The sequence below is a fragment of the Cinclus cinclus genome, chromosome 8 (assembly GCF_963662255.1).
Source record: "Cinclus cinclus chromosome 8, bCinCin1.1, whole genome shotgun sequence".
Taxonomy (NCBI): domain Eukaryota; kingdom Metazoa; phylum Chordata; class Aves; order Passeriformes; family Cinclidae; genus Cinclus; species Cinclus cinclus.
In genome coordinates, this window is record NC_085053.1 from 24,904,985 (window position 1) to 24,930,646 (window position 25,662).

The following is a 25,662-nucleotide window of genomic DNA, read 5'->3' on the forward strand; positions in this document are numbered from 1 at the left end:
ATAAGAAAAAATGGATGCATCTGAAAGTCAATCTTCACACTAGTTAACAATAGAATTAAATTCAAGAGTATCCACTGACAAGATACAGAATTCCATAACAAGAAAACACAGAATTTTAGTTGCCAATATTTTGAACAAATATGTTACTTTCCCAATCTTACCTTCTGTTATCTAAACCCAGTATCATCTAAATCACCATTCTGTCAGTATTACAAAACAAAAACACGAGGTTGCACGTCCATGCACACAATGACTTCTAAGATTCAGGCTAAAGCACAACTACAACACTCCAATACTGAACTCATAAATTCACTAAATATTCAAATTCTGGAACAGCCAATTGAAACTTAAGTAGGTAAAAGAACATGTTGAGAAGTTAATGGGGAAATAACACAAGGCACCACAATTCTGCCACTGGATTGTATTTCTGTGAAGGTGACCCATGGCAGGTGTGTCAGGTGGCAAAGGCCACAGAGAGCAGACTAGAGCCAGGACACCTCACACTGCATTATATTCACACAATGCTTTACATCTCACAGCATCCTCTTCAAAAAACAGGCAAACAGTTCACATTTATGTACTTAAACTTTATTTCTTCATAATTACAGGCTATTGTTAGAATTTTTAAACAAAAGGGAAGTCTATAAATAGAGGCTAATCCCACCTGAACAAGTTGTTTAAAAAAAACAAACCAAAACAAACAGTTAAAACTTCATAAAGTAATGCCATTTAGCTCACAGCAGTGGTTTGTTGGTAGTCTGAGTAAAAGTCCTATAGTCAGAGTCAGTAACATGAAATGTAACATCAAATGACTCAAAACTTTAAATTCCATAAAGGAAAGCAGGAATATATATATAATATATACATATAATATTGTGTTGGTCCACTGAGTATACATTTTTAACAAAAGATAAGAAACTATGTAATCCAGTTAAGCATATGATTTGCAAGATTAGTGTACACTCATTACAAAGATGTATAAGATAAGTTATAGCTACTTAATACTTGCAAAATTTTAAGTTACTTTTTTTTTCTGAGCAGATGTTTAAATGCTCATCTCCCAGTGCAAAAGAAAAACCATCCCAGTCAGGTAACTAATGTTTTCCTGAAAAATTGAAAACACTCAATCTCATGCAACAGCAGCATTGATAGGTAATGGGAAGAGCTTAAATATACTGAAGCATGGCTGAGTTCTCCCCCTTTGCCCCAGTGCTGTGTGTTGAAACACTTCAATTTCCTCAAAAGAAATACCACAGGTTAAAAGTGCAAGAAACAAAACCCCCTCTAGATGCTTATGCTGCTGCCATCCATTTTTCTTAGATAGGGCTCAAGATTATTCTTTTTGGAATTATTTTAATGAAACTTATTTTCCAAATAGAATTCATTCAAAATGAACAATAAGTTATTTTCATTAAGTTATTTTCATTAACATTCTATCAATCCTACTCTGACTCAGTGACCATTCAGAAATCATTCAGTTTAAGGTGCAACTATCAGTTGGCATTCAATAAATTACATATACAGAAAACAACTGTGGTTAAAAAAAATAGAAATCAGACTACCTGTTTTTTCTTTCTATTCTCAATCCTATTTCAAATGGAACGCATTAACTTGCCAGTTCAGCTGCATATTTCACAGGCAAAAGTGGCTCAAATAGCAGTGGGGGTCTCACAATTTGACAGTCACCTTAGCCAACAGCAAATGCACATGAATTTTCAGCTTAATTGCTTTATAAAACAAAATAACAGGTCTGTCTTAAAACCTATGATCATGCACGAAAAGCAATAAAGGTTTCAGAAAGACATACCCTTTATGATGGAGACTCCATGAAGATTATGTTAAATCCAACATAAAATCTTGAACGAGGAGAAAAATAATCTATATGCATACATATAAAATAAAGCACTCCACAACTCCAGCATTACTAAAACCCCTTCAGAAGGATAAAAGGTTTCCAGTGACTAACTGCTTGATGGGAGACAGTCAGCCATGACAGAATAATTGCTGTGTTCACTTTATGCTCAATTACCAACTGCTGATAGATTACAGTCAAACCCCATCCTCTCTATCTGCATTTTAAACTAATTTGCTTTCAGCTGGGAAAAGTACTTTGCTCACCTGAAAACGTGAAAGAAATTGAATGCTAAACTTAACAATTATTTAAACAATAACCAAAAGGACTGAATTTATCAGAAACATTCACATCACTTTCAGAAATTTAAAACCTTTCATAGTTTCTTGTATATATGCATTTTCTGATTAACATTTAAATATGTTAGGTACTCAGGAAAACGGACAAAACAGTTTATGTCAGATAAAATCTTATTCTAAACTTCATGCTTCTGATATTTCAGATTTACTGAGTGCAATAGCCAGTTCCAAGTCTTCTTGCTCTTGCTGTTTTAGTCTTGCCAATCTTTCTTTTTCTTCTCTCTCACTTTCTCTCTTAGCCCATTCAATCATGTCTTCCTCAGTCGAATACTGCATGTTTAAAAGACAAAATAAAACAGATTAATAATACAGTGATAATTATTACTCACTATTATTTATGTTATTAAACACTCAGTTTAAGGGACAATTAGTTTTTCAATAATTGTACATATTCTAGTCTTCAAAAATATTACCTGTTTTGTAGTCGTGTTAGACTAAATTGGCTTAGTCCAAGGTTTAACTACTAAGAAGTGCACTGAATCAAACAGATGTATTTTAATGAAATATGTTATGTTTCAAATTTCAGCATTAAGTTTCTAAAACTTTACTAAGCAGAAAGTGCTATAATTTAAATACAGTTTTATTTTGGATAAATACCAGTCTGTACAAGGAAAACTTTGAATAAATCAGGAGAACATTTTGCAAAGCACACTCCTATTCACACTGTAGGGCATCCTGATTTATCCTGCTTTCATTAGGGATGACTTTTCCAGGTGAAAATGACTGCAAAAATTTATCTGTAAACTGACTGTTTCTGAATGTGTAGATGAAAAATATCGCTGCCAAGAAGCAACAAAATAATAAGAGTAAATGTAGAGTTAGAAGGCTAGTAGTAATACAGAGAAAGATCAGCATGTTATGAAAAGGGGGGAAAAGAACAGATTTCCATGTATATCGATGAGAACCAACTAAATACTTCTAGTACAATGATTATAAATCAGAGACAGCTAAGGGTATTATCTTAAATGAAATACAAAAGACTGGGCTAAAGTTTCTTCCTAGCAAACATGCAGAAAAGGTGCAGAAGAGGTAGGTGAAGCCCCTGTCCTTATGGCTGTCCCAGCATTAATTGAAAGGGTTAGATGTTAGAGACCCCGGGGTCTCTGCTTTGAGCTGCTTCTTTGGGAAATAAAGGCAGAAACACCTGAGTTTTCTCCAGAGTGCATTCAGTATTTTCAGTAATTGCAGCTGGAAAAGAATACTATTTCCTTCATAAAGATAATAAACATTCTTGCCACTCCTCCAAACTGGCTTCTCAGTGCCCCTAACTACTATCACGGATGGATAACCACATTTCAGAAGCTACTATGCTCCAAGACACACCAACCAGTGCAAGTCTACTTGGAGAGCCTGACAATCCTTAGTCTACGTCAATCAAGCATGTAGTTTATTAGGCCTGAACAGAAAAAGAGCAGTATGATCAAGAAACTGTAAATGCAAATTGCATTTAACAGGTATCAGGCTTGAAAGTGAGATGATGCCTTTCAAAACTTCTACTTGCAAAAGCTCAAAAGAAAAAAATAATATATAGGCATGCACAAACCTTTAGATTTGCTTCTACTGCTTGGACACCACGACTTCTATGAAATGAATTATGGTTATAAAGAGACACTTACTATTTTACTTCATTGTGCATAAGTCTGGAATTTACTACATTCAAAACTCATCAAATTATATTTCATTAACATACATTTTTATCAGGCTGTTTACCATTATTTCAGTACGTTAAAATTATGACCAAAGAGTTCAGTGAGAGTTAAAATCATATTTTGATTTATTTTTAATTGGGTAGTTAACAGCGTGCTTGTTATAGATTTGTAATTTAAATCTGCTGCACACATTGATAACATGGATAATCCCTAGAACATAGATATTTCTGAAATCCTCTCCTCTAAAAGCTAGGAGACCTCCATGAAAAAGGGCATAAACCCAATGCAATTTAAACATTAACTACAACATTTTGCAGCATTTTGTTTTAGGACAGCCTCAGCTGTAAACTAAATGTAAACACTGTTTTAACTGGAAGCAATATCCTTTTCATACATGGGATATGTTTTAATAATTTAAATTAGACTGAAGACTTCAGTGTGAACATTTCAAAGCTGCCATTATACTGAAACAAATGTAAAAAGTGTTTACTCACAGTACTGAAGTTTGCAAAATTGTTGGGGTCAGCCTCTTTACTGATGCTGGTGGGAGCAAATGGATCACAGAATAGATCTGCTTCTTGTTCTTTGGGAATGTCTGGGGTGGGGAAAGGCTGAAATGGATCGCTCGACTTAAAGGAATCTGAAGAGTCTATTTGATTGATCGGTCTTTTCCCTTAGATTAAAATGAATTTAAAATGAATTTAAAATTAATTTAAGATATCAGGTAGTAACATGCCAAAACTAGTATAAAAAAGCCCAGTCAAAAGCTACTTGGAATGCAACATCTTCCCACAAACTAGTGGAGCTGTAGTTTCAAAGGAAGGGTTGCCAATTTAAAAAATGAGGGTACAGCCCACACTTTCTGAAAGGGTACTCGGGTGAAAAAGGAACACATGTATGTTAATGAGTCAGGAACACAGTTGCATATTAAATAACTACTTTGGTAAGAGAATTTCTAACAGTTGTGAGCACCTATTCTGTCGGCACAGTACTGTTTTCTGGTTATCAACTCTCTTTGATCATTCCAGCAAGGCTCTTTTATTATTTCTTTCATTCAAGTTAACTCAGTTTTATTCAGAGAGCAGAAATACATTACATTTTTAAGTTTTCAAAATACCATGACCACTCCCTATGCTAAGACCAGGAATGTATGCAGTTTAAAACAAGGAGTATGACAACAAGCAATCACAGGCTGAGCTGTTTTGTTAGTTCTTGCCTAAGTATCTCCAAATAAACAGAATCAGGGACAAACCCCCACTTATTTTGTTGGGTTTTTTTCAGCTTAACCTCAGTCAATTTTCAACACCGTTGAGGACATTAACCCAAATAGTTCCAAGAATTCAAGCTGAGCTGAATTTCATCCCATCACTCCCTCTGTATGTTAGTGTTTACACAAAAGGTTTCAGGGCAGTTTCTTGAATTCTACTACCAGGTTCTGCAAGTGGTTTCACATTTGCAGTGGTTGTATTTTAAAACTAGCTTCTGTTTCAATTTCAGATTAAAACCACAAAATTGAAAAAAGGTGCTTATTATTTCACGTATCACTATTGAAAATAAGTTTAAAATTACTTCATAAGAGCAAAAGAGAGTCTCATCTGACAATGATTTAGAGATTTGGAGAACATCCCCTGGTAAACATGATTTACTTAAGACACTTCCCAGATAACCCTGCCATCTCTCTCGTTGATTATGTTCTATCCATGTATCACTGATGATACCCCATTCCTGGAAGTGTTCAAGGACAACCTGCTCTAGTGAAAGATGTCCCTGCCTTTGGCAGGGGCTTGGAACTGAATGATCCTTAAGGTCCCTTCTAACCCAAACCATTTTGTGATTCTATATTCTTTTACTCACAAATAATGCCTGCCTGTTTCTTGAAAAGTGTGGGAGAAACATCTCAAAATATTAACCAGGGAATTTTACTTCTGCATTTGAAGGGTTAATAATTGTAAGAATATAAAATACACAATCACTAAATCTTCCCCAAAATCAGGAAATGAGGGTGTTTGTCAGTATCTAGAGAGGCAACAGAATTCAGAGGCAACAGCCCTTCTACACACTTCTACTTTCAGTAGAGAGAATAATTAAAAGAAAGATTTTTAGGTACTTCTTTGAAAAAGCATTCTGTTGTTTCAAATCAGACCAAGGAAGTCATTAAAATAATTACATTTAAATACCTCAAATTTTATTTCCAGTAGGAAAATAATTAATTTGGAATGTTTATCAAGATAACCACATTTTAACTGTGCCTATCAAAACCACCTTTTTTTTCTAATCATCTGTTGCTAAGGATGCTGCTGTTCCACCCCTAGAAGCTTGCCTTCCAAAAGTGCATGTCACAGCCACTCCCATACAATCAAGTCAGAAATCCTTTTCATGTTTAAATAAGGACCAAGATCAAACATTCCAATTATCATCACTTGCCATGTCAGCTGTTTTAATGTTATTTACAATGGAAATGATTATTTGCCAGGCATTAGCATGAACCAGATCTCACAGCAACATTAGAAACTAAACAGCTGAATTTAAACTTCAGTGTGAGCACTCCTGTATCTATTGTGTTCCCCTTCTTTTGAGGAAAAGATGAATACACATCTAAGTTTCATGCTACAGTTTCTCAAAATACCTTAAGACTCATCCATGTAGTGTAACAGTGAAACAAATGACACAGTAGAGTTTTTAAAGACAATGAAACAGAGGACAGAAATTTTTAAAGGAACACTAGAAATATATTTTCCTATGTCTGCAAAAACAAATTAAGAGTGAGTAAGTAGCCTGTTGTAATATGATCTTGTTGCAACCACAAAAAGGTGTTGTTATGCATGATAATCATGGCCTTTTCTGGAAAGCAGAGTGGTTTGTGTCATGGGACATCCCAGAAACTCCTCTGCCACAGAGGAGAAAACAGCCTAAGGAACGTGGGTTTATTACTGTTACTGCTACAAACCTCTGGAAAGGTTATCTAGAAAGAGTTAACCTGAAAACGAGCCAGTTCTTTAACCCTTTTAAATTAATTTTGCATTAAACCCACCAGTGTTTGCGATGTATAAAGCACACTAAATTCTCACTTTAATCATCATTTAATTCAAGATTCACAATGTAGCACATTAGCAACCATTTAATTTGCAGCTATACTGTGGTCTTGCACACATTTGTAACAAGTCTTTTTACCTACTTCCTAAATCATTTGTCTCTTCAAACTCTGATCCCAAATACCATGAAAAACTTAACTCTGAGGAAATGACCAACAGATCAGGAATGAACTTGTTTCACATCTTGCTCCACATCTTGCTCATTAACTTTAAATTCAGACCCTTTATCCTCCCCTCACAATTCCTGTCCTTCTGCCAACATGAAACAGCTGATTGTTACCACATCTCAGTGTCAGCCCTTACCAGGTGGTGGTGGACAGGGTCTGGTGGGAGTTCCTGTCTTAGGGGGCAGTGCAGGAGGAACATCCTCATTTTTAGCTGGTGGTTCTTCAAATAAGTTTTTAGTTATGGTGACGCTGCTGACAGAGCCTGATGTGGAAGAGCTAAAAGGATCCTCATTGTTGGCCTTCAACAAAGAAAACAGCAACACACACATTTTCAGTGCAGTGCTACCAGACATTCTCTTCAATAATACAGTATTAATTCAGAACTGAAAGTTTGGACTAAGACTAAAGAAAACTTCTGCTTGTTTTTACATATATCCACATACTCCAGAAGACTGAACAGAAAGAAAAATCAGGAATAGCCACTATGTACAGCACTATAAAGTTGAAAGCAGTTAAACATGAAAAACTAGTACTTTTGCTGCTAAACTCAGCAAATTTAAAAATAAATAAATAAATTAGTGTATCACTGGAAATAAAGAGAAAATACTTATCAAGCCAAAGAGATTACATTGCATTCTTCACAGAATTGCACGACAATTTGCTATCAAGACCTCTATTTCAAGCAAATCAGCCATTATAAGTGTTTAGTAGTGGCAAAAAAAAAACTGTAATGCAACTGAATAAGCTTTGTCTTGTCACTGCAGTTTCATGCATTTTCTGTGAGTAGCAGCAGCTTCGTATTACCTTTGACAGCGTGCTGAAGTCAGCAAAGCCACCTTCAAAGGATTCACTTCCAAACAGGGAGGCAAAGGGGTCTGTAGCTAAATGCACATAAATCAAGCAAAGAACTGAAAGTTAAATATAAAAGACTGAAAAAAAATTCCCATTACCATTATTACAAAATAGCAACAATTAGATATTTTGCAAAGTAAACTAATTAAGTGGAGTGTTTTATGAGGTGAGCACTTCAAGTTATTAAGTAGCTCTTTCAAAAATTCTAAGTGTCAACTTCCAATTAAAAATAATAAACCTGAACAGGAAAGAATTCAAAATAAATACTGCTATATTCTTCTACATTAAAAAAGTTAAATTCCACTAAAAGTATCAAATAATCTTAATCATACTACTGGAAATGTTCTGCTGAGATACATGTATGTATACACACAGAGGTGTTTTTTTGTGTGCATACACCCATAAATATACATATACAGACATATATATGTATATATATATATATTTATGTGTATAGATATATGAACATGAAACAGAACTCTTTTCTGACTGCAGACCCACTTGAGAAATCAAGTACCTGAACCTCATATCCTCCCAGTCTAATTCAACAGTACCTTTTCATTCTCATGTGCCTAAAATATGTGAAAACTACTACTGTACTGTAGAGCAGGAAGTGCCATACCCACTTCTGCATCTCTAAAAAACACAATTTTTTTCCCTACAATTAAAATGAACAGCTTTACAATACAAAATCACACACACATTCCTGTTTTGGATTATCACTTGTCAGTGCAGTTTAGGAAAATAGGAGTTAAGAGCCTTCCCTAAATCATCTTTAGCCCTAGATGACAGAGGGTCACAGAAGGAGCAAACTCAAGCAGTAAAAAAATTTTGATGAAGGAGTTCCTCTATTCCACATCTCCTCTGGTGGTGCAGAGCACTCCTGATGTTACTTAGAAAGTGACATGGAATTTCTGAAAACAACCCTAATGGGAAGCAGTACAAACCATCCAAATACACCAAACACTTAGATCAGGATACTGTCCCAGTTTTAGTAAAGCAGAGGAACAGTTTGTTGAATCAGTCTTCAGTGATAAACACTACAGATAGAGTCAATTTTGGTTTATAAATTTATCCCCTGAAAAAAGGCATCTTATGTCACACTTGATTGGAATATTCAGAAAACATGGGAAATCCCTATAATGCTCTGTTGCAAATTCAGTTAAAAGACTAGAAGCAAAGGCAAGTAAAAGCAAAAATAAAACCCAAGAAACTTGATATGTACAATCTACTTTTACCTAGATCATTTGATGTAGTAACAGTGGTTCCACCAGGAGCAAAAGGGTCATTCTTCTTTGATAACTCTGTCTAAAACAAAAAATTCCTTTGGAGGAAAATTTGCTTTTCAGCTTAAAAGATTCTTCAATCTAAGAATACAGTCACCATTTATTTTAGTTTAGAAGTTTTAAGATAACACATTCTGGAAATAGCTTTTATCAGCATCAGTAAAGAAGTCTGTTAATAGAAACTCTTCCTCTCAGTTTTGATTAGTACTTTGAAAGGATGGAAAAAAGGTGCAATATGTGCAACATACTTCATAACACCTAATGCAACAGCCAAGAATATCTACCACTCAGTTTTGACCTCAGATTTCTACAACCACAGCCATCTTCATGAAGATCTAAGATTTCAACACTACAGAGATGTGTGGTAAACCTTTTAGGATAAATGTCTAACTTCAGTTCTGAAGTACAGATCTCAAGAATCCACCGCTAATCCCACACCACAGCTCTGACCTCCCTTTTTTTTTCTTCCTTTGAACTGTAATAAGACCAAGAATTGGTTACATTAGAACATCAAGACTTTGAAAAGGATAGTGTGACAATTATTACAGATTGTAGAAATCAAATTTTTAAGGCTGGGGGTGTAGGCTGTGGTGTGTAATATGACCTTGAGATGTGCACAGTGTGCACACCATGGGGAAGGGGAGGACCACCACTGTCAGCTGCAGTGATTTCTCACTTTTGGCTGCTGTGGGTGTACCTCAGGCACACTCTACAGCCACTTAACTTGCCTCTTAATTCACATGTATCTGAGTTCTATATATGCCTATGCATGTTTTATGCACACATAAAGCTGGAAGTGAGGCATGAACAGAAACAGCATTGGAAAGGAAAGGAGATGGCAAAAGAATAGACACAAACTTAATGGCATGAAGAATTTCAGCTGTTTAAATTGTCTATCAGCTTTAAATATTGCATATTCAACAATTCTAGTCTACACCAGAGAGAGTTTTATACCCAGCTCTACCTTATTAAAGGTTTAAAGGTTCCAGACTATTCAGTAACTGCTCATTTATAATGTGAGCTAACAGTTAGACTGAAATACCCTTGAAAGAAGTACATTCAGTAGGTATTGACACATTATGAGAGACCTTTGGTGATTCTTATTAAAAAAACCCAAACCATACCAAAACCTAAACATACACTATAGAACAATCTGACTTCTCTGAGAGGAAACCCCATGCACTGCTTCAGATTTCAGATAAAATACAGCACATAGTTCTTGATACTATAGCATGTGGAGGCAAAAATTAAGTGTCTGAACATAACCTGGTGAGGTTGATCCTGGACTTCTTTCCATTTAATATTTTCTGCCAACTAACAGAACTGTTGGAGAGCTCTAAAGCTTAAGTCATTGTTAAATAATGACAGTCATTACTGTCAAATGCTCTTAGCTGTGGAGCAATGAAGATCCACAGTGAAATACTTTAAAAATATTTTTATTTTTACTTCTACTTCATCTGTGACTATTTCTAGAAAATAGGACACAAAAAGACAAGACAGAGCCAGGGGATCAGAGGTAACCTTTATATGATTTCTGAGCATCATTTTTTTAAAGCATGTCTAAATGTACAAAATAGGTTATTTTGTCCAACTGACGTAGAGAAAGCAGGAAAAGGTGTGACACCAAACTTACTGTGGTACTATTACTGTTGTCTGCAGAACTAAATGGATCAGTGCCAGCAGTCACAAAAGGGTCGGTGGAGGATTGTTTGAAGAAAGAGTCAGCTGCAAAAGGGTCTGAGCCTTTGAAGGGATCACCACCAAAGGGATCTAAAAAGTAAACATCTCCCTAATATTTCTGCTTGCTTTACTTAGCTGATATACTAAAAATTAAACAATGTATTGCTTTTTTCATATTGCTACAAAGTGACACATTTAAGACCAAGGACCTTTGAAATATGAAATTTGCCTGTGAATAATTTTTATTCTGTGATTCAAAATATCAGACAAGCCAAAGTTTTCTGCACATCATGAAAACAGCAGTTCCAGAATCATCTCAGCGTATATGTTCTTTAACAAAGACCCTAAAAATGAAGCATTTTACAGAACCTAATGCTTCTAAGAACTCTCCTGCACTCCCCAAGCCCAATTAATGTTCTTATTTGGTACTTGATACTCAACCATATTTTACTATTGCTTTCCCACTGGTTATTTGGCTTTTTTGCCACCAGTAACTCCACTCAGGACCAAGCAATCTAAATAGAGACTTCCCACCTTTTCAGTACTTGATTCTAAAGGAAGTTGGTGTGGTAAGAGCTTTTAAAAGAACAGAGTCCTATTACTTTGCAAATAAAACATGCAGCAAGTGTTTGGGGCCTTCATCACCTTCACATACTTAAATCCCAACTAAGGAACTTCCAACAAGACCAAAATTCACTGGCAATGGACTTCCCTGAAAAGTTTTAACACAAGTTGCCAGGTGCTAATGTCACACATAGGACTATTGGGGGCATTTCTACATACTTTTTTCCTCTGAAAGGGGTGACAATGTTCCCCACTAGCAAGAACCATCTAGAAAAACAAACACATTATGAGTTATAAAGTTACTTACCAATTTTTCCAAAAGGGTCATCCTTGAAGGGATCACCTGTTCAAAAGAAAAGAAAATATTAATTACACAGCTTATTACCATCACAAGACACACACAAAAGCAGCCATCTCTAAGCTGCATTTCTGTTGGCTGTTGTCCACAAACACCCACATAATGCAGTATTACCACTGCAGCAATCCAGGCCAGCTACTGAGATGGGTCCCAGTTCTGTTTGTCACAGACACTGGGGATGGTACACAGACACTGTGTTCACTTCAGTACTCGATGCATGATTGTAAGTCATTTCTACTTTCTCATGTACATCTGAGAGACAGATAGCCTGTCTTCTAGCTGTGGGTATTACCCCTGAATATACTGAGTGCTCAAAGCCTGAAAGTTTGGTTCTTAACAGACAGACCTTTTCTCTTCTGAAAGAAAGGCCTTGTTATGTGCTGTAAGACCACCTCAGTATAAACAAAAATCAAGCAGTATCTACACAGAAACATTCAAGCTGTTTTAAATTAGTTTAATTTATTCATTAAAAATATTCAATCTGCACTGACATTCTTTCAGAAGCCAAGTGATCTGAAACGAATTAGCTTATTTTCCTTTCCAAGCAATACAAGCTAAATTGATCAGACCATGTTGATCTGAAAGTGTGTAAAATCATATTAATGTAGTTGAGAACATCTGCTGCAGCAGTTAATTCAAATGAACTTCCCTTCCCCAACTGGCTCCATATAGGCAGATCATTCCTTCCATAAAAAATAAGAGCAGAGCAACATTATTCGTCAATGGCAAGTTCTTAAAATAAAGCCCAGCACTTCCACGAGATGAACAGATGGTGCAGTTCCACATTACCTTGTTCTGAGAGCCAAACTCACCAGAAGTAGGCCACAGCCATTCACTCTGAACCACCCACACCCTCCCCACAACACAGCCCAGAGAACCCTCTGCTGACCTGTTTGTGGATTGGGGCTGTCGATCAGATTACTGACACCACACCTATCACAAAGCCTGCCCACACCTTTACAGCCAAAATGCCACCTGGGCAGAGGCAGGGAGGGGATGGGGAAGAGAAGCCCTCAGGGAAAGCAGTGAGGGAAAGGAGCAATTTTCAGAGCTCATTAGGAAGTCCAGATCAAATAAGGAGAATCACCCTGGAACTGTCATTTCTATTACTTCTATTCCTGTAACACTATTAGCTCCACGCTCCTGTCACTCACACATCTTCAGATTTATTCTATCAAGACCAGTCTCAAGGCAAGGATGAGTCTTGATGTATTCACACAATTCACACAAGACCTGTTTCTGCAAATCTGCACTTAGAGAGAAATGTTTACTTACTGCCAACAAAAGGGTCAGACTGGAAGAACTCTAAGCTGGCTTCAGAAACAAGATCAGGCAACGGATGAGATTCAGCATCAAATGGATCTTCCTGGGCAATGCAGAAGGAGAGAAACATATTACATTTTTAAGACTTACAAGGAGAGAATACACTTATGTCATCTCGTGTTACCATTCAGTGGTTTCTTAAAGCTTAAAGCAAAGCGACAGCTGGATTTCTATACAATTCATCAATGGAGATCCAAAGTATTTTTCAACAACCTGCCTGTAACACGAGATTAAATGTTTTCAAGACATCACACTAAATGAAACTAGTAGGAAGTGACAATTACTCTATTGTTGTATGACCACCATGCAAGCCTGAAACAGTTTCACCAGGATTTTTTAAACCTACTTTTTCCTCCCCCAGACCTGAACAAGCTCACTTTTTTGGTAACAGTTGCAGCTGGGGTCTCTTTCTCTTCTCCAACGGAGACTGCTGTTTCAGGACTATTCCTTATCTGTACAAGGATAAAAGCAATTCACCATAAATAAGTAAATGCAAGACTGCTCAATAAAATTTTAAGTCTTAAACAGAATCACAGAATATACTGAAGCATACTTCAAGAGATTCATACTTATTATAGCACATACTTTAGTGTTCCATAAATCCTGTAAAAGCTTTAAAAAATAAATCCATCATGAATCTACTGAGACATAAGGAGGAACATTTAAAGAAAGACAGTTTTAGATTTTCTGTACTTTTTCTTATTCTGCTCTTGTTGCACCAAATGGAGACAGCTGCTCTCCTTTAATGTTAATTCTGCTATTCAATGTATGATATTTTGCTTTGGAAATAAATACAGAAAAAAAAATGTTACTGCTACTTTCCAGGCAAGCTAAAATTACCTCCTTTTCTGCTTATGAACTTTCAGATATGTGGAAACACAGTCCCTCAGAAAAACACCCTGAAATTTCAGTTGTGCAAGTGTTTAAAAACATAATCAATCTTGGTACATTCTTAACTTATTCCAACTTCACAGCTGCAATGCATCGTGATCAAGCAGGCAATACACTACTCACTGGAGAGACAGAGTTTGTTTGTTCCTCTTCTGCTATACTTCCCCTCTCAGCATTCTCATTAAGGTTTGCAGTTTCACTGCTGCTGTTGCTAAGACTGGAATGATCCACAGTTCCATTAACAAGTGTACTATGGGGCTGAGAGTGCCAACTAAATTGGTTATTTTCCAGTTCTTTCAGCTCAAGGAGCTTTGTCTGCACCTGTAAACAGAAATAAATGTATTAGCATCAGTATGGCAGCACATGGAAGCCAGTAAATGGTCATCCCCTCCTAAATGTAAGATGGTTGATATATGTCTGAAAATCTTATTTTCAAAAGCAAATATAATAAAAATCTATTGTCAACCAAAGGATGGAAATTGAGAGAAAAGCAGAAATCTTACTTACCAGAAGTTCAGAGTAGTTGAAGGACACACCTTTTGCCAAGGAAGAAGACTGTGTCATTGGCAACACCTAGACTTGTAGCTATTCAAACTCATCAGAAAAGTTGCAAAAGTTTCAGGGTTTTTTTGTTTGTTTAGTTTTGCTGGGGAGTTTTGGTTAGGCTTTTTTTTTCTTCTTCTTCTTTTTGTTCTGGATTGGGGTTTGTGTGTGTGTGGTTTGGATTTTTTTCCTAAATTATGTATTTGCAATTTCCTTAAACTCAAAATTAAGAAGTCTGCTTTATCAGAATTCTCATCTTCCACGAAGGAACACTATGATTTCATTATCATCTCCCACATGACTTCTGAAGTCTACAAAAGCCAAGTTTATCTTCCCAAGCAGACACTTATATTCATACGTTGTTATTTCAGCAATATGCTTAATGAAGTGCCTTACAGGAAACATTTACAACCAACCTGCCAGTTATGAAGGAATTACTGGATGTGGCAGGTTATGCAAAAGAATAAACCTAGTCCAGATATTCAGGTGCCTAAATCCCACTGAACTCTGCTAGGTCAGTCACCTAAGAGAGTTACTGGGGTGTCAGCAAAGATGCTACCAGGTGTCTTTCAAGTTAAGTGACCAGTCCTTAGACAATCTTGCCTAAAGCACCAAAGCACCTACAGTTCCTTATTTAGGAGTCAAGAGCAATAAAATCAGGAGTACTGTCATAAAACCTAATTAAAAAAAAATCTGTAGTAAAGTCAAGCATAACCATTTATATTATCAGTCTCAAATCTGTTCATGGCAAGCACCTCTTGCCATATAAAATCACTGAAGTGGTATAACATTCTCTCCACCTGGGATGAATTGATGAAAAAAATCATTTGTTTACTTCTCATCTGAGAAGTAAAAGCCATATTTTAAAATTATGAATGCTTTAAGATTCGTTAGCAAGTTACAGATGTGAATTGTGTGAAATGACCAACCCTGAAGCCATTTCTAGGGTTCAAAGGTAGGCTCTGCCTTTTGTTTTCAACTTGGTATCAGTGTGAGTGGCTAATACATAACACAGCTGGCAAGAGGGAAGGAGAACCATGAGGAAAGGGTGTGCAAGATGATGCATCACCGAAGTAATAACAAATCACTGATTACAAAGAGAAACTGAAAGTGTTTGTGCATCAGCAGCCACTTGAAAGCACAGGGCTCTCTGCTTCTCAGTGACTAATCTCAACCCAATTTCTTCTTCCATCCACCTCACTTTCCCCCTTCACCAATACACTAAGTAAATGCTATCAGCAATTTTCTACCTCACATCAATTTACAACTTCATGTCAATTGAAAAAAAAATAGTGAGAGCATATCCCAGGCCACAGAGGATGAAAACTTAAATAACGACTGGATAAGTAAGTCTGCGTTTTCCATTTTTCATGCATTACATTACAACAAATTATTTATAGAGTATAATAAATTAATCCCTTTAATTAACAAACTTGGAGAAAGACCATGAAGTATCTTGAGTGACTTAAGTCAGCATCCAAAAATTCCAACAACTACTAGCACAGAACACATGTGTAAGTAACTAAAGACATGAGCAAACAGTGAAGAAAAAAGGAATAAATGCCTTCCCCTTAAGGCAAACCACACTAAAGGTTGCCAGCTCAAAATACTCTTTGGGGGGGTGGGTCTTTCACACTGCCTTACTGAATTGATTTCCTGTTGTGAATCCTGCAGATGTTGTTGAAGAGGCCCCAGCTGTGCTTTCCCAGACTCTATGCAATGCTCAAGCTCTGCAGTTTCTTGCTGCAGGCGACTCAGCTCCTCTTGGGCTTTGGTCAGTTCATCTTCATACGCTGAAATCTTTGATTCTTGACTTGTTATTTCAGCCTTCAGCATGGCAATCTAAAGCGTGAACAGTATTTCAGGTTAAAAAAAAGAACACCCAAAACCCACACCCAGAAACCCGAACAACACTCCAAAAACATCCAAATACATATTATTTATGACCAGAAAAAGTAAAAAATCTCTTAGCTATTGCAGAGATTATAAATCAGATCCAAATGAACAGTTAATTGTCTATTGGTCTCAATAAGAACAGAGTACTTTAGCTGTTCTTCTGACCAATGCAGATATTTCTAATATTGAAAAGATAATTTCAGACCTTAAAGAAATACAATAGTTTTATGTTAGAAAAAAATTACATAAGATAATATTTTTTTTTACCACAAAGAAATCAGTACCAGTAATTAGTGGTTCTAACAACATTTCTATTGTATCATAATTTTGCTGTCTGTTTTAAACCTTGTTTGTGTGCAAGTATATCTCAATATGTTTGCTGACACACTGATACTAAATTAGGAACACTGAAGCAAGTGATGTATTTCTTATGCTCTGTCAGTCACAAAACCATGACACTCAGGCTATTTATTAATTAAAGCTTTTTTTCCTTCTCCAACAAGTGTAACTCTGCAAGGCTGAGTTCTTCAAGACAAGGCATTTACTCTTCCTACCAGACCTTACCAAATGGGCCTCCTCTGCACACTTCTGCCTGATGTCATTAAGTTGTTCTTCCAACTTGGCCTTCTGCTCATCAAGATCATTAAGGGTTTCCTGTGCCTCCTGTTTCTGAGCTTGCAGCTTTTGCAGATTACTGCTCTCCCGCTTTACTTCATCCTGGAGATCCTGAAATAAAACATCAGCTTGACATTTGTTCCCTCTCTCCCCCTAACCACTGAATTCTGCAGTACAAAGTGCAGTGCTAACCCAGATTTCAAAGTATCAACAAATTACCTTCCAGAAGCTTGCATGGATACCAGACAAGCAAGTACTTTCAGATTCTAATTCAAGGACATAAAAAATAATCAGGCTGTTTGCCTTTGCTTTTCTTCCGTAAAACAAATCTCACTGAAGTATTGATATCATACACCAACACACAGATAAACTGTTTTCCTCAAAGGGAGGTCAGGCTTTCACTTTGAATTTCGAAGTTGTCTTTATTGAGGCTGCTATATGTCTCTGTCCTGTGTTTTAGCACTATGTTTTACTGAGTTTCCTATTAAGAACATGGACCTGTTGGAGTGAGTCCAGGAGTCCATGAAGATGATCAGAGGGCAGGAGCACCTCTGCTATCAAGACAGGCTGAGACAACTCAGGTTGTTCACCCTGGAGAAGTGAAGGCTCCAGAGAGACCTTAAAGCCCCTTCCAGGAACAAAAAGGGGCTTGCAAGAAAGTTGGAGATGGACTTTTAATCAGGACATGGAGTTGTAGGACACAGGGGAATGGCTTCACACTGACAGAGGGCAGGTTTAGAAGGGATATTTGTAAGAAATCCTTCGCTGTGAAGGTGGTGAGGCCCTGGCACAGGTTGCTCAGAGAAGCTGTGGCTGCCCCACCTCTGGAAGTGTCCAAAGCCAGGTTGGATGGGGCTTGGAGCAACCTGGGACAGTGGACAGTGTCCCTGGCCATGGCAGGGGGTTGGAATGAGATGGGTTTTGAGGCCCCTTCCAACCAAACCATCCTGAAATTTTGTGATAATAAAGATCCTTTATTCTGCTCCTTCCCCCTTCAAAAACATATGGCCAAAAATAGGAACTGTTTTTTGGAGTATGGTGAAAGACCATTAACCCAAATGCACTGTCTCCAAGGGCATTCCTGCCCCAAATTTTGCAAAGATGAGCCAAAATCTTAATTTTTTTTACCAGTACATGTAAGAAATGCACATTTCATACACAACAATATGGAATCTTTTGATTTATGAAAGAGTAGCAAGTATGTGTCGTGTTTTAAGTACATTAAGAAGCATAATAAAATAAGTTCATTTCTGAGCAACAGGATTGGTTATACTTCAACAAGCTGCAGAGATGACACTGAAAAGCATGTCAAGGAAAGAAATAAGGAAGAAGAAAGAATCATCAAAGTCAGGAGGAAGAGGTGATACAGGGAGATCAAAAAGGATTAATACAAAAGGAAAAATATTAGATGAAAAGAGAAGATTGCAGCCTTTCTGAGAAAATACAGCAATTTCATGAAAAATCAACAGTAAAAAAATGAAGAGAGAGAAAAAAAATTAAGGAAGATAAGAAAAGCAGACGTGAAATTCTGATTGGATCATATATTTGTGTGCTGCTCTAAGCTACAACCCGCTCTCCTTTTCTAGGGGTGTTTTGTTTGGGTTCTATTTGGTGAGGGAGACAGTTTATCCATGTGTTGTGTGCTAGCACCTCCACATAATGAGGACAAAAAGCTAGCTAGGAATAGAAAGGCATAGAGTGCAGCCGAGTCAGATGCTGGGGAATTAGGTAACCTCAAGACAACTGCAGGGCTATCCAAAGATACATCACAGATGCTTTTACATTAAAAATCAACCACAAAACCATGCAAAAAAATCTCCCAAACTAAGACACAAAAAGCCCTCCACAAAATCCCTGCAAATCAAATCTGAATTTTAGTGAAGACTATGTCAGTACACATCAATCAGACTAGGAAAAATACTCAATATTTCTAACCCATGAGAGAAAAAACAGTGAACACACAAAAAGCTCTTTAGAACAGCTACTGACTTGGATAACTGGGACACTCTTGATCCATTCATTTTCACGTGGCTTTGAAAAGCAAGGATCAGCTGACTCTTAACACAAGCAGTGGAGGAAAAAAGTGACAGCTTAAAGAGACTTCAGCCTCCTTTTTCCTAAAGGAAGCAAGAATTCACATCCACATAAGCTAAATATAGATTGCCTCCACTTTTGCCTGTCCTAGGCACAGCAGTAGAGAAGCATTGAAGAGACCAAACTAAGCCTGATGGCTGCCAGAAGAGAAAAGAAGGAAAAAAACCCAACCAAACCCAAAATCTGTGGTGGTTTTTGTTCACATATGCACCTAACCTCTCCAGAATTAAAAGTTGGAGTAGATACAACATGCAAAACTGGCTATAATACTCAAAGATGCCTCTTCATGAAGTAAAACAGGCTCCAATTAAGCTTCAATTTCAAAGAACACCCTTGAGCATAGAAACAGCATTTAATGTTCAAGCACCAAATGAGATCTAAATGAAAACCACTAAGATACTTGAGGTGTTACAAACTGGCATTCTGATGGTAATAGTAATCCTTGTATTAGATTTATGATCATTGTAACTCTTTGTGCCAATATAGTGTAGGATAAGGAAAGTTTAGGAATCCATATTTCCATGGACAATGGATTTAATAGCTTGCCAGGCTGTCCTTCCCAAGAAAATTCACGTGCTAGAAAATGTTAAACCTGCAAGAGGACAGAGAAGTAAACTTCACTGGCTTTCTAAAAGCATTGGTGCACTGCAATAGAGAAAAGGAAAATCTGGTTCCGAGGGATACTCAGTGCACATAACTTTGAGGAAACACCCTCTAGTCTTTGGTACTAAAGAGCTAATATTTTACCAAGCATATTAAACCCCATCAATATGCTAGATCTTCCTTACAACTCTTTTTCTGCCTTTGCTTTTTAGTACCTATTTATATAGTATTGAAATTATTTTATAGAAGAAAAAGCTACCATTCTTTCCCTCCTCCTGTACAAATTAGTTTGATTGATCACTGACCATGGCTATATTTGAGATTACAAATAAGTCTGTAGAAGGAATTCTGGTATCAGAAACCCTGAAGTGTCATGATACAAAACTAGCTTGAAGCAAGGAGGCAGGTTAGAGCAATTTGGTTTTGTAGACCATCTTTAGAAATGCCCTCATTAGAATAAAACCAGAAGAAAAAACATGAGGCAAAGATACCCTTAGTCTGCCACATTATTCCCTGAAGTTCTAGAAAGTTTGTTGAAACATGCAGATCCTCCACCAGTCAGGAATAAGAAAAGGTAAAGGGCAACCAGATCAAATAAATGCTGCAGCCATTTCCTGTTTGATCCTGGAGTTTTCTTGTTTTTCTGACAATACATTGTTCCTTCTCTGCAGTCTGACAGAACTCTGTAACTGTATTTATCAAACAGCTTGTGACCACTAACAGGTTAGAGACCTGAGACAGCTGCTCCCAACAGCACTGCTCAGGATATAGAGACTGAGGGGATTCTGTGATGCTAGTGCCTATCAAACACACAGGGATGACACTGTAACATTCAAGGTAAGGTTTTTATCAAGCTTACAAACCTTTTGTGCAAAGACACCAGAGAACACAACCCTCACATGAGCAAACACAGATCCCAGAAGACACCAACAAAATAATCTTTGTGTGGAAAGCCAGAATACCCCTGAGAATTCTGTGAACAGTGGGAAAGGGAATCTGCAGGGTGGGGAGAGGAATGACCGTGGAGCACAGGCATGGGCAACTTCCACACGCATTCCTGCAGCTGCTGGAGCTGCTGCCAGCATGGCCAACAGGCCAGCATCTGATTATCTCCTCAAAGGTCACACCATTAATTATCATCCAGGCTCCGAGGGTATTAAATAATCCTGCACAAAATTCACAGCTCTTGTAACGCATTAGCTCCTTTTCAAGCCAACTGAAATGGAAATGCCGAAATCTTGCATTATTTGCTCTTAAGTAAAGATTATGGAAAACTATAGATTCTTAAAATAAATTTAGAAATAAATAAAAGTGGTCAGATATCACACTGAAGATTTTCTTTCTTTAAACAGCAACTGGAAATTCAATTGAAATATTGCTTTGCAATATTTAATTCAGAGCTTGGCTAGTCTGTCAGCACTCTAATCACTGATGCTGACTGCATAATTTTTAACGCCCGCAAAACACTTGTAAATTTAAATTTTCAGATATTCAAGAAATTCAGTATCATCCTTTCAAATAAAAATCAACAGATTCTTTTAAAAATTCACTTCTATTAGGCAAAATTAACTTGAGGCAACATTTCTCCCAAGCTGGTAATTACTGCACCTCTTAAGAAGCAGCCCTATACACAAGCCCTTTTAATTCAGCCACTTAAGTTTATTAATTAATTTACAGTGCTACAGTGTCCTCTTTAATTTTAATTACACAGTAGATAGTCTTGCTTAAAAAAAAAAAAGGAAAGAAAATTCTAGCCTTTTGCAATATTTTTCATTTCAAACTCCATGCATGCTATATATTCTATGGGAGCTTGCCCATTTATATAATTATACACTCCTACACAAACCCAAAATTATGTAGAAAATACACTTCAAAGTACATTCTTTTTCTTAGCCACCATTTTTTTTTCTTTTTACTGGATAAGTGACATGATCTAAAGACTCAGTAATTCCACTGTCATTAAAACAACACATGATGCAATATCAGGTGTCTGAACAATAATTTGGTGATTTATTTACCTGGACCTCACTTGTCCTCTGCTTGATGGCATCTTCTTTCTCCTTCAGGTCTTGCTCTACATTATTCTTTTCCCTGGAAGACCAGCAAACAATGCAAGAATACTTAAGAACATCAGCTACAGCAGGTACAGTTATCCAGCCCCCTAAGCCTGTATCTCTCTTTAAATACATAGTGAAACATTAAACACAAAAGATGTGAGGGATTTCTGCTTTCCAAATTATTTACAAGACAGAAGCCCACATAAGTGCTCTGCATAAACCCCCCTGTCTTTCCACCAACTGCACTCCAATGATAAGAATGGCTCAAAAATGGAAGGGGGCGGGAGGCAGAAATCAATGAAATACTGTCTCCAGTGATCTCACTGTTGCTATGGAGCACTTGTCTAATGAAAACTGCTAGGAAAAGTGGGAGGGATTGCATCAGATTCCATCTATTAACCCCTGCAAACACAGCAATGCCTGTGCTCACAGCAGCTAGGGAACACTCCCACAGGCCCATAGAGCCCATTAATGCCCTTTGCCTGTCAGATTTTGGATCTGTCTCTTGGGAAGCTCAGGCAGGAGCAGGAAGGTTGGCTTGGCTTGCCGGAATCATGATCTGCTCAGACACTCCACACGGAGTGATTTGCTGTGTCATATCAAGCCTGCCTCTACAGACATTTATTCAAGTTTAAGTGACTGCTGATGACAGGGGAATTATCATCAATCAATTTTCATCAGTCAGACATAACAATACCTTTAAGAAAGGAAAAAAATCCACTCAACTCAGAAGTGTTACTGTTATTAAAAAATCATGAGTGTTTCTCTCTAGACAGCATATGGAATCCTTTCTCCTTTCACAGAGGCAGAAAAACATTAAGCATTACAGTTTTACATGATCTTCTGTATTTACTTTCACAAGAACTGTTAATAAACCAATACACACACTGAAGTTAGAATCTGAACAATAAACCTAACATTTCTAAATGAAATACCATAATGAAAAGCTATTAGATTGTATTACTGGTATAAATTGAAACTAAGAAAGTTCGTATTTTAATAGCAGTAGATTGTTAATCAGTCTAAAACTATTTATTTGTTTAGTCTTATTTGATATACAGAAGAAAGCATCTTCTGTGTTGAAGTAAAGCAGGTCTACTCTAAGTTCTCTTTACTCAAGCTGAGAAAGTTTTGTTTGCTGCTAAACCATACACAATGGAAAATAAAGAGACCAGATGTCAGATCTTAAATTAACATTTGCCCTGACAAATAATTACTATATATTATACTCTGCTGTTATTTTTCTCATTATCTGATTAAAGAGCAAGTTCCTGATTATGCCCAAATGGGAAGATTAAATGGAAGGGAAAGGAAAAACGTGGAATCAGGAACTTTGAAGATCAAGACTATTTATTCTGTCAAGTGTGATCCTTCAAGTTTCATAAAATTCCTCACTCTCCACTCACTGGAAACTGGAAAGTCTAAAAAAAACTTTACCTTTTCAATCAAAGCTACAGCACACTCCTCTAGCTCAATAAGCATCTGTAGCATAGTTGTACTTAGATATTTAAAGCATTTGCAACACAGGCTTGAAACAAGCTCTGCTGCTTTGGCGTCCACAACTTGCCATTAACAAAGGTCTCAATAAAGCACTTCTACAGATCTATGTACAAATCAGGCTGAAAAATACCTTCAAGTCCTCAAACACCCATCAAGCACAGCCAACATTCATATATATTCTTCCTGATTGATGATAAAAGAGAGTAGGAAAACAAATATTTGTTATTTTTTCTGCTGGGGTGGGAAAACTGAGCAAGAAACAGAACTGCAAGCAGGTATGTGTGGTTAATATACAGTCTTTCACTGATTTGCCTAAGACTGTCAGAGATGCAGATCACTTCCTTTCTATTTCAACACAAGCCAGGTACCTAAATCCTTGCAATCTGGACTAAGCAACAGGATACAACACCCACCCACTGGCACTTCCATGAGCCAAGTCAGAGCACAAACAATGAATTGGAAAGAATGAAGTGAAAGAAGTATTGTCAGGCAGAACAAGAAAAGCTTAGGCAGCAGTCTCAGGCAAAGGAAAACAAGCTGAGTGTATACAGTCTGCATTTAGCACATCCCCTCCTCCCCCCAGAAATGCCTCTTTGTTTCAAAGAAAAGACAACATAGACCTACTTAATTCACTAATTCTTCTGAACGCCTCCATTTCTTTCACAAACTATCTGCTATGCCCCTGTAGGAATGCTCAGTAACTGAAAGAACCAAAAGCAAGTAACAAAATTGATTTATTGGATATGACAGATTTCCTGGATCATAAAGTTCCTTACTACATCCAAAAAAGAACTGTGGTCTTGCCAAAGGACACTTGTAACCAATTCAAGTCAATTTTTGAAAGCAACACAATTTCCCTATGCATTTTAATGGCAGTCAGTGAGTAGTCAGGTCGGGAGAAACTCGTATCAAATAAACTAAAAAGCAATGAGTAATAAATGGTTTCTCCCATATAGATGCTTCATGATTTACTAAATCCCTAAATTTAATATTAATTTGTGAATGGAATAATTTATAAATAGGAGCCAGCACATTGCAAATATCTGTCATAACTGAGAACTGCAAAGTCCCCGTGTCAGCAGATGCATTCAAGCCAAGCCTTCAACCCTGGCCAGGCTGAATCACCTTAGATACAAAAACCAAAAAAAAATCATAGTTCTTTTCCATATTAAGATGATGACTACTTACAGAGCTGGTAGCATTATCGACACTCATAGTTGCCCAATATTTCTTATTTTCACATAACCTCCAGTTTTGGGAATTCGTAATGTAGTAGTACTTCAGTTTGGCAATACTAGAAACCATGCCAAGGGTTTGCCTTGTTTCTTCTAACATTTGTTAATCACAATCTCTTCAGCTGCAACAGCACAGTTACTTCCAAACCAGAGGTTGAGAAGAAATTATCTATCCTACATTCAAGTTCTTTGCTTTGCTAAGGTGATGTAGATCTCTGAAATTTAAAACAAAGGTCTGATGCAATTGTATGGCACAGAAAGATTGTCCTGTTTTTCTGGGGGATGTTTTGCTCTTTCATTGCTATTGAGAGACCAACTCACCAGCTTCATGGTCCTTTTAACCTGATTTATAATTCAAGACAATTTAAATGTTGCTATCCAGCATATGTGAAGGATGACATCTCTGGTGAGATATCCCAAGTTAAGCTCAACTACTCCGCATGCTTAGAGAGGAATGTAGTGTCAGTAAAGCTCGAAGAAATCCATGAATTTGTGGGCCACCACTAACTTTAAAAGCAAGAAAGCAAAGCTTGGTTTGTTGGGGAAGAAAAAGGTTTTATGGTTCAAAAAAGAATATTAAGAACATCCGATCCAGCCTCCAACCCTGCTTATCAAGAAAAGCTTCAAATAGCCTTCTAAAAATACGGTGCAACCGAAAGAGAATTTAGAGACAACAGTGCTAACAGACTCAAAATGATGCTGGCTCCACAATGTCCCAAGGCAAATCATTCCCTCCATCAGAGGGGTATTATCCTTCCTAATAAGTGTTCTGCATTTTATTCTTCATCTGATCCTCAACCTCCACCTTCCTGTATTTATCAAATTAGTATTAACAAAGCTACTGGCCACCAGACCTCTTTCCCACAAACTGCTGAGACACAGACATCACCTCTGTATTGTTTGCTCAGTCTCTCCCAAAGCTGTTTTCCACACACTGTCAACTCTTTTGGCCATTTCCTCTCCTGCCTTTTTTTTTTTTTTTGAACTGCACTTCAAAAATAGATTCATAATTCTATTACTGTGTCTCAAAATGCAGCTCTTGGACA

At 37.1% G+C, this 25,662-nt stretch overlaps 1 protein-coding gene across 1 annotated transcript; it reads right to left on the reverse strand.

Annotated features, from left to right (window-relative positions):
- Window positions 1–566: 566 nt before the first annotated feature.
- On the reverse strand, window positions 567–22,013 carry LOC134046846 (epidermal growth factor receptor substrate 15-like). The gene is made up of 13 exons (XM_062497659.1): window positions 21,843–22,013; window positions 17,077–17,238; window positions 16,261–16,458; window positions 14,197–14,394; window positions 13,560–13,634; window positions 13,135–13,225; window positions 11,809–11,844; window positions 10,891–11,027; window positions 9,210–9,279; window positions 7,924–8,000; window positions 7,256–7,418; window positions 4,355–4,533; window positions 567–2,481 (listed from the first exon to the last, which is right to left on the reverse strand). Exons 1-13 carry the CDS (start codon window positions 22,011–22,013, stop codon window positions 2,335–2,337), a joined length of 1,704 nt encoding a protein of 567 aa, XP_062353643.1. The 3' UTR covers window positions 567–2,334.
- Window positions 22,014–25,662: the final 3,649 nt, after the last annotated feature.

Excerpts from the sequence above, each read along its gene's own strand:
- LOC134046846 (XM_062497659.1), bottom strand. The coding sequence starts at position 22,013 with ATGTATTTAAAGAGAGATACAGGCTTAGGGGGCTGGATAACTGTACCT. Across the intron at positions 17,239-21,842 it reads AGAGGACAAGTGAGGTCCAG|GATCTCCAGGATGAAGTAAA; the intron begins GTAAATAAATCA and ends GTTTTATTTCAG. Across the intron at positions 11,845-13,134 it reads GTCTGACCCTTTTGTTGGCA|GTGATCCCTTCAAGGATGAC; the intron begins GTAAGTAAACAT and ends TCTTTTGAACAG.